This window comes from Chlamydotis macqueenii, chromosome 14, assembly GCF_036417535.1.
Source record: "Chlamydotis macqueenii isolate bChlMac1 chromosome 14, bChlMac1.mat, whole genome shotgun sequence".
NCBI classification, from domain to species: Eukaryota; Metazoa; Chordata; class Aves; order Otidiformes; family Otididae; genus Chlamydotis; species Chlamydotis macqueenii.
Genome location: NC_141569.1, coordinates 11,284,377 through 11,293,708, shown reverse-complemented (window position 1 = coordinate 11,293,708; position 9,332 = coordinate 11,284,377). Strand labels below are relative to the sequence as shown.

General features: G+C 67.3%; 1 protein-coding gene across 1 annotated transcript; it reads left to right on the top strand.

Annotated features, from left to right (window-relative positions):
• The first annotated feature begins 1,875 nt into the window (after positions 1-1,875).
• On the top strand, positions 1,876-8,783 carry FGFR4 (fibroblast growth factor receptor 4). The gene is made up of 18 exons (XM_086758716.1): positions 1,876-2,123; positions 2,571-2,676; positions 3,656-3,925; positions 4,032-4,121; positions 4,275-4,441; positions 4,530-4,653; positions 4,946-5,136; positions 5,266-5,404; positions 5,489-5,682; positions 5,929-6,074; positions 6,344-6,465; positions 6,566-6,676; positions 6,811-7,001; positions 7,335-7,457; positions 7,540-7,610; positions 7,823-7,960; positions 8,037-8,142; positions 8,217-8,783. Exons 2-18 carry the CDS (start codon positions 2,604-2,606, stop codon positions 8,361-8,363), a joined length of 2,403 nt encoding a protein of 800 aa, XP_086614842.1. The 5' UTR covers positions 1,876-2,123; positions 2,571-2,603; the 3' UTR covers positions 8,364-8,783.
• The last annotated feature ends 549 nt before the right edge of the window (positions 8,784-9,332 follow it).

Genomic DNA, 9,332 nt, shown 5'->3' with positions numbered 1-9,332 from the left:
TGGCCAGGGGACACATGTCCCTTGTGGCACTGCAGTTGATGGGAGCAGCCCAGGGGGTTGGGGGGGACAGGGGCAGCAAAGGAGAGTGCTGGGGCAGGGGTGCATCCGCAGCGCGGGGTGCTGGCGCTGGCACAATCCCCTCTTGTTGAGCTGCTGGCCTGGCGGAGGCTGTGGCGGTGCTGCGGGCGGCAGGCGGTGGGGCTGCGCTGCCGTGAAGGGCTTTTTGTTTGCCATCAGTTGCTGTTATAAATCAAGCTGGGCAGCCAGACCCCCGGCCCAGTGCTGCCCCAGGGCAAAGAGTCGACCGGTTCCCAGCTGCCCCACCGTGCCCCAACCTGCGCCCGGCATCACTCTGGCCCGGCAGAGATGCTTGGTGTGATGCGGTGTGAGGTGCCTGCGCTGGTCCCCTTGCCCTGCTGACACCCAGCACTGTACCCAGCACTGGGGTCCTGCTCAGGGTATGGGGGGGGTCTCTCCAAGCTCATCCCACGGGCTCCCCTGAGTCCCAGCTCTCCCTCGGCATTCCGGCACTGGGAACGACCCCTTCTCTCTGGTTTTAATTTGGCTTCGGTTCTAATCGAGCTGAACCCAACGTTTTTCTGTGCTTCCGGCACGCTGCAAGCTCTGCAGGGGTGGCTGCTGCTCCATGAAATTGATGTTCTCATCCGCTTCACGCGCCGGCAGGAATGAACAGCTGCCGGGGGCTGCCGGCCCCCCGGACTGCTCCGCACACTCCTGCGCCCCAGGAGGGACCAGCACCCCAGGGTGCGGACCAGGCAGGGAGCAGCATGGGGTGGATGACACTTTGGAGATCGTAGCACCCACCAGCCCTTGCGGTGAAACTGTGTGATGCTAGGAGTCACTGGTTTTGCACGGCAGAGCAGCACGGACCAGGCTGTGCTGTGGGTCTTGGGGCGGGGGGTGACAGTGACAGTCGCACCCTGCTCACACGACCTCAGGATGCACACCAAGCGTGGGCAAGGCCGTGCGCGGGGCTCCCCACGGCCCCGACAGCTCTCGCTGGAAGGTGGAAAGACGGTGAAGCAGAGCGCGATGCAGCGAGGGAGAGCAGCTCTGGGGACAGATCCTGACCATGTGCTGGGGATCCCTTCCCTTCCCTTGCTGGCACCAAGATGCTCAGGAGAAAGCACGCCCGGGGACCGTGCCGGCTCGGAGGGTCTGGACCTGGGCTTCCTGCGGTGCTCGGGGGTCCCGTGCGGGCAGGCGGGCCGCGAGGCCTGGGCGCGGAGGGGTCTGCCAGCGCCGGTGCAGGCGGCAGCTCGGGGAAAGCGATGGCGAAGTGTTTATGGGTCGGATTAGGGGCTGGCTGGCGGCCTCGTGGTGTTTTACGACGCTGCGTTATGGGCTCCTAATGAGGGTCACAGCCGCTTTATGGCATCGGCAGCGATAACGCTGCAACTAATTGCGGGACAATTAGCGAGCGGGCTGCCGGGCACCCAGCAACGCACAGCACCCAGCCCAGCCAGGGCCACCGGCCGCCGTGGGTTCGGCTGCTGTGGGGTCCTCAGCATCTCCCTGGCCGGGGTGCGGCAATCGGGGTGCCGCTGGGGGGGGGTGAAAAGGGGGCAGGCGGCCTTGCCCCCCCCCCCCCCGCCAGATGTGGGGGCTCAACATGTGGGGTCTGCCCGGGGATCTGTGAAGGGGAGCAGCCCGGAGTGCTCCGCAGCCCCACGCGTTCCCCACTCGCGGGGCAATGCTGGGCACCGAAGGGGGGGCGGTGCCGAAATCCCCCTCTCCCCCAGCTCAGTTTGCAAAGGAGTCCGCGGCCGGCGGAGCGCGGGGCCGGTTGCAGCAGCCGCGGTTCTGGGCCGGTCCCCCCACCCCGCTGCCCCCCCGCCCCGGAGCTCCGGGCGGGGCGGGCGGAGCCGCTGTAACCCGAGCGCGCCCCTACAAAGCGCCCGCGCCCGCGCCCGCGGCGGCAGAGCGGGGCCGTCCCAGCCCGGAGCCCGGAGCAGCCCGGAGCCCGGAGCCGTCCCGAGCCGTGCCCGCCATGGGGCCGCGCTGCGGGGCGCGGCGGCGCTGAGCCCGCCGGCCCTCGGACTTTGCCCGGGCCCTCCCCGCGCTGCGCGGGCGGCTCCGCCGAGGGAGCCCCCTCATCGCCGGTAATGCCGCCGACCGACGCCCCCCCCCCCCCCCCGGGACATTCCCCCTCCCCACCCCCGGAACCCCCTCCCGGGACGCCCCTCGCCCCGGGCCCCCCCCCCGTCCTGGGTCACCCCTCACCCTGGGACCCTGCAGCCCCCCCCCGTTCCCATTTAACCGCTCCCTCCCAGGCTGCGGCTGGCTGGAGGAGTCGCGTTCCCTGCACCGAACCGGGGTCCCCCCACGCCCGAGCCGTCGAGGGAGGAGGGAGGTTGGAAGGGGTCTCACTCTGTCCGGGGGCCCCCATGCTCTGCCCCCCCCCCCCCCATCTCCATCCCGCGACGTGCCCTGGGGAACCCAGGCCGCTGCCCCACGGTGCCGGCGGGTCCCTGCCTGGCCAGGGCTGCGGGGGTGAGGGGGGGGGCTGCCTGCCCGACCCCCTCACCCAGGCCCTGCTTGTCTCGCAGGGTGGGAGCCGCCACGCCGGAGGGGCCTGGAAGATGCGGCCCCTCTTGCAGGTGCTGGTGGGGCTGCTGCTGGCGGCTGCTGCCCGGGGCAGGGCGATGAAGCCAGGTACGGCTGGGAGGGGATGAAAGGGGGCTGGGGGGCAGTGGGGTGGGGGTCTTGCTTTCTGAATGCCGACAGCCAGCTGGGCAACGAGCCCCTGGGGCTGGGGGTGCTGGGTGCTCTGTTTGGGCGCGCAGCCCCACACCTCTGACCGTGGGGGCCGGGCTGGTGGGAGATGGGGTACCCATCCGGCTGGGTGATGGAATGGAGGGTCCAGGGTCTCCATCACCGGGCTGGAAGGAGCAGGGTGGCTCCAGCCAGGCTGTCCCTGCGTTCCGAGGGCTCAGCTCGCTTGGTGGATGCGTGTAGCGGAGTGGGATGGCGCGAGCACCATGGGCTGTGGCAGCTGCGTGTGGCTCGCTGGCCTTAGGGGTGCAAGCAGCCCATGCTTCCCGGTGGTGGGTACGGGAGGAGCACGTGTCCTGTGGGAGCAGAGGCCTGGCTACTCTGCATCCCCCCTGCGATGGCCACGCAGAGGGCTGGGGACACACGTGGATGTCCCCAGGCCCCCACACACAGGCCGTGGTGGACATTGCTGCGCTGGCGGTTGGGTTGTTCCTGCCCTCCGTGCGCACACGCCTGCTGCCAGCCATCAGCGGGCAAGGGCACCGCTGCCCAGCCTGGGCGTTGCCATGGCCAAGGGTCCCGGCCATGCCTGGGGCACGCAGAGGTCTGACGGCGGGTGGTCAGGAGGGTTTGGTGCCCTCATTCGGTGAGGCAGGACAGGCTCGGGCACCCTGCGCTGCTGGGAGTGGCCCATGCGGAAGGACGGTGGCATGTGTGGCCTTGGATGGGGACATGCCGCTGGGGAAGCCGCGTCCCTGCGCCCCAGGGCAGAGTCCAGCCCTCGGCCTTCTCCGGGGCAGCAGAGCTGGGCACCGGGCCCGCGGCACCGCACGCTCTCTGCACTGGGGTGGGTGCGTGGTGGGGTCCTGCTGTCAGGGAGGGGTGCGCACCAGGGCAGGCGCTCATGGCATCTCTCCAGAATTATTTCGGACCCCGCTGCTGGAGTCAGAAGAGGAACATCTCCTGCTGGACCCAGGCAACGCGTTGAAGCTGGACTGTGACGCCAACCAAAGCGGTGCCAGCGTGGTTTGGTACAAGGAGTCCCGGCTGCTTGTCCCGGGGGGCCGCATCCGCCTCTGGCAGAGCCTGCTGGAGATCTCAGAGGTCGCCTATGAGGACTCGGGGCTCTACGTGTGCCGGGCGCGGGGGACTGGGGAGATCTTGCGCAACTTCACCATCTCCATCGTGGGTAGGAGCCCCGGCAGCACGTGGTTTCCCCCCGGGGCAGCGAGGCAGCCGCTGCCCGCCCGGCCCTGCAGGCAGGGATGTCCCTTTCAACCCATTTTCCTTTGCAGACTCACTGGCGTCGGGTGATGATGATGAAGACAGTGATGGGGACAGTCCTCACGGAGATCGAAACGAGGAGCCCGTCTACGTGCACAGAGGTCAGTGCCACCCTGGGCAGGAGAGGGCAGCTGGGGAAGGTCCAGGAATGTGGGGCACCGCTGCCCCCCACTCACAGCATGGGTGGCTGGGAGCAGCTCCAGCAGCCTCCGTGCCCTGGGCCCCCTCCCACTGTACGTCCTGCATCTCCCCAGCTCCTTACTGGACTCACCCGCACCGGATGGATAAGAAGTTGTACGCAGTCCCCGCGGGGAACACGGTGAAGTTTCGCTGCCCAGCCTCAGGCAGCCCCAGCCCCAGCATCCGCTGGTTCAAGAACGGGCGCGAGTTCCGGGGCGAGCACCGCATCGGGGGCATCCGGGTAAGGGCCATGTCCCCGCACCGCGGCCTCCCCTCCTGGAGTCTGGACCCCCCATCACCCCTCACTGCCTTACCTCCCCGCTCTGCAGCTCCGGCACCAGCACTGGAGTCTGGTGATGGAGAGCGTGGTGCCCTCCGACCGCGGCAACTACACCTGCCTGGTGGAGAACAGGTTTGGCAGCATCCGCTACAGCTACCTCCTGGACGTGCTGGGTGAGGGCTCCTCAGCACGGTGCTCATCCTGGCTCCCTGCTCCCCCCACACCTGGCGGAGGGGTCGGAGTCACGGGGAAGGGGGCTGAGGAGCCGCTGTTCGTGTCCTCTCTGCTGGCATGGCCCGCGTGTCCCTCACATCCAAGGGATGTGGGATGGAGTCTAGGCTCGGATTGCACGGATCTGCTGTAGGGCTGGGGTTCTCTGTGGGTTCACATTGGGCAGAGGGAGGCAGAGAGGAGCCCCTGCTCTGGGCCACCGTGTCGGTGACGCCGCTTTGGTCTCCTGCGCAGAGAGGTCCCCGCACAGGCCCATCTTGCAGGCTGGGCTGCCCGCCAACACCACGGCCCTGGTGGGCAGCGACGTGGAGTTCTTCTGCAAGGTCTACAGTGATGCCCAGCCCCACATCCAGTGGCTGAAGCACATCGAGGTGAATGGCAGCAACTACGGTCCCGACGGGGTCCCCTATGTGCAAGTGCTCAAGGTAACAACAGCTGGAGGCACCCAGGTCTCAGACATCCACCCTAAAGTGGTGACTGGGGGTGCACAGAGCCCCCTGAGGAGGGCTCTGAGAGGAGGAGGGATGCTGACCATCCATCCCTCTCCCTGGCAGACTGCAGACATCAACAGCTCCGAGGTGGAGGTGCTGTACCTGCGCAACGTCTCTGTGGAGGACGCTGGCGAGTACACCTGCCTGGCAGGGAACTCCATCGGCCTCTCCTACCAGTCGGCCTGGCTCACCGTGCTGCCAGGTAGGGCTGGGGCTCCTGGGGTGGGAGCTGAGACCCCCGGCACTGAGGGTCCATGGCTCAGCCCGATTCATTCGCTCCCTCCAGAAGAGGAGCTGGTGCGGGAGGCTGAAGCCCCCGAGGCCAAGTACACGGACATCATCATCTACACCTCGGGCTCGCTGGCCGTGGCCATGGCAGCCATCATCGTGGTGCTGTGCCGGATGCAGACTCAGTCGAGCAAGCAGCCCCTGGAGCCCATGGCAGTCCACAAGCTCTCAAAATTCCCGCTCATCCGACAGGTGAGTGCCAAGCTGGAGCCCTGGGAACGCAGTGGGGGGCCTTGGTGATCAACTGGCTCCACTGGTGCCACCTGTGCCCGTCACACCTTACCCTGCTGCCAGCCTTGGGGCTGCCCTCCCCACTGCCTCCTGCGGCTCCCTCGCCCCGTTGCTCCGAGTGAGGGTCTCCCTGCAGCACCCTCGTGTTTCTGTTTGGCCCCGGAGCACTGGGCGGGATGGCTGAGGTCCCTCGGGCTCTCTCTGCAGTTCTCCCTGGACTCCAGCTCCTCCGGGAAGTCCAGCACGTCCCTGATGCGCGTCACTCGTCTCTCCTCCAGCTGCGCCCCGATGCTGGCTGGAGTCGTGGAGCTGGACCTGCCCCTCGACGCCAAGTGGGAGTTCCCCCGAGACAAGTATGGTGCCGGGCAGCGTGGGGCAGGTCTGGGGCTGGGGTCTGCTCTCCGCAGCCACCCTGGGGACAGCAACAGGGTGATGGGTGATGGGTGGGGAGGTCTCCAGCCGTCACTAGACACCTCAGCATCGCTGTACCACAAGGCACTGGGACTCAGCTCGGACCGGAGGGGGGCAGCCACGCTGCTTCTCCCCCTCGGGGTCTGGCCATGCGATGGTGGGGAGCAGGGCTGTGCCTGCGGTCCCTCACGGTTCTGCCTGTCCCTGCCAGGCTGGTGCTGGGCAAGCCCCTGGGGGAAGGCTGCTTTGGGCAGGTGGTGCGGGCAGAGGCTTACGGCATCGACAGGGACCAGCCAGACAGAGCCGTCACCGTGGCTGTCAAAATGCTGAAAGGTAACGGCTCCCCTGGCAGCGTCCCGGGCACAGAGGTGGCATCTGTGCCAGCCTGCGGTGCCACCCCAGCTGGCATGGTGACACGGCCGTCCTTCCCCAGACAACGCCACTGACAAGGACCTGGCTGACCTCATATCTGAGATGGAGATGATGAAGCTCATGGACAAGCACAAGAACATCATCAACCTCCTGGGAGTCTGCACGCAGGACGGTGAGGGGGCTGTGCAGGCAGGGCACGGGCACGGAGCCGGAGCAGGGGATGGGGCTGTTGGGGACAGTGACAGGTGGGACGCTGGGGTGGGATGGGACAGGGCAGGGGCTGAGCAGAGTGGCCGCCCTTCCCAGGGCCGCTGTACGTGATCGTGGAGTTTGCTGCGAAGGGCAACCTGCGCGAGTACCTCCGTGCCCGCCGCCCCCCGACACCCGACTACGCTTTTGACGTCACGGCGATGCCCGAGGAGCAGCTCTCCTTCAAGGACCTGGTCTCCTGTGTCTACCAAGTGGCCCGTGGCATGGAGTACCTGGAGTCCAAACGGGTAGGGCTGGCTCAGCCTGCGCGGGCTGCCTGTGCCTGGGTGGGGGGCATGGTGATGACAGAGGAGCTGTGTGTCCCTGGTGAACCCGCTGTCACATCCCTGGCTACATCCGGCAAAGGTCAGGGCAGTATCTCCCCAAAAATCTGGGGACCCACCTCCCGGGTGTGTGTGCCCCCCTCTGCACCTCTCGCTGGAGCCAGCCCAGTGAGGGGGTGCCCCACCACTGCAGAGGTGCCGGGGGGTGCATGGGAGGGCAGCGGCAGCTCCAGATGTGGGGAGGGGACACATGGAACTGGAGCTGCCATCTCACGGGTGACGTTCCCCCCCCGGCAGTGCATCCACCGTGATCTGGCTGCCCGCAATGTGCTGGTCACGGCAGAGAGCGTGATGAAGATCGCCGACTTCGGCTTGGCCAGGGACGTCCACGACATTGACTACTACAAAAAAACCAGCAACGTGAGTGGGGGGGCCTGGGAGAAGGGCGGCGGGGGAGACAGGGACCCCTGGCCAGGGCTGAGCAGGGGGTTTGCTCCCGCAGGGCCGCCTGCCAGTGAAGTGGATGGCACCCGAGGCCCTGTTTGACCGCGTCTACACCCACCAGAGCGATGTGTGAGTTGTGGGGCTGCTGGCCGCTGAGGGTGGTGTCAGGTGTGGGACGAGGATGCTGTGGGTGTGGGACGAGGCGGCGCCGTGGGGTTATGTTTGTACTGGAGGTTCCCTGTGAGTAGGGCAGGGGTACTCCATGGGGACAGCAGCAGCAGGGCACAGCCCAGGGGTGATGCCACCTTCTCCCATGTCCCCCTTGCTGCTCACGATCCCAGGTGGTCCTTTGGGATCCTGATGTGGGAGATCTTCACGCTGGGGGGCTCCCCCTATCCCGGCATCCCCGTCGAGGAGCTCTTCAAGCTGCTGAAGGAGGGGCATCGCATGGACCGGCCGTCCAACTGCACCCACGAGCTGTGAGTGCCACCCAGGCGGAGCGGGCAGGGGGCACGGTGAGAGACCCCCTAACCCCCCATCGCCCCCCCTCCCCAGGTACATGCTGATGCGGGAGTGCTGGCACGCTGTGCCCTCGCAGCGCCCCACCTTCAAGCAGCTCGTGGAGGGGCTGGACAAGATCCTGGCGGCCGTTTCGGAAGAGGTGAGCTGTGGGGGGTCTGGCGGGCAGCGCGGGCACTGAGACAGCGGCGCTGACGGCACCGTCTCACCCTGCAGTACCTGGACCTCTCCATGCCCTTCGAGCAGTACTCGCCCTCCTGTGAGGACACCGCCAGCTCCTGCTCCTCCGATGACTCCGTCTTCACCCATGATCCGCTGCCGCTGGCTCCTCGCCTCTTCTCCTACCCCACTGTGAGGACTTAAGGGCGGGCAGGGAAGGGTGACGCTGAGGCCGCCTCGGCTCTCGCAGGGACCGCGTCCGGGTTCCTGCAGGTTCTCTGCTTTGCCCGGTGTGAGCGGTGGGCGGGCAGGGTCCCGAGCCGCAGCGCCGGGGCAGGATGCCCCTCTCTCCGGGCTTCGTTTTGGCACCGGGCTTTCAGTCATGGCTGAGACCTGCCTGGCATCGCAGGGCGGCAGGAGCCAGAGCCTCTCTGGGTCGGGCGCTGCCCGAGATGCCGGCGGCATTGTCCAGGGAGCCAGGCTTCGGCCAACGCTCTGCTGGAAGTGTCTCTGGGCAAGAGCCCCGTTGCCTGCCGGGCTCCTGCTGCCTCTGTACATAGCCATAGAGATGAATATTTATGTACGTGAAATATCGACCTGATAAATTATTTTTTTGGAATAGAACCCGGCGCAGTTTCTGGGGGACGAAGGTCCCGGCCCAAGCTGGAAAGGCGGGCTGGGAGCTGCCTCCTTGCTACCTCCTCGCCCAGCCGGCACGGGGGCCTGCGAGTGCTCCCGGGGGACACAGAGGCAGTGCCACAGGTGCAGGAAGCGATGTCCCCGCTCCCGTGCCTCCAGGCCCGCTCCGGCACAAAGTGCCCTCGCATCTGTTCCCCATTAGCCGCTGCTGCGCTAAGCCACCGTGAACTCCGCTACCAGCATCGCCCTGAAACCGATCCCCCCAACTGCCGTGGGCTCCCAGGCTGGGAAAGTGCTCTGGGGCCCGGCTCTGCACGCTGGAGACCCCCCACGCCCCCCCCGCTGCCCAGGGCTGGCCCTGGAACTCCAGGTGAAAGTGAGTTACGGTCTCTGCGCTGCCTCCCTAGAGCCCCCACACCCTTGGGAGCACAAGCTGGGGGGGCTCCAGCACCAGGCTCTGCCCTTGGGTGCTTTGCCCCCCTTCTTGCCCCTCGGTGCCCAGCTCTGCCGGGAGTGTGGGCAGGGGGGACTGCA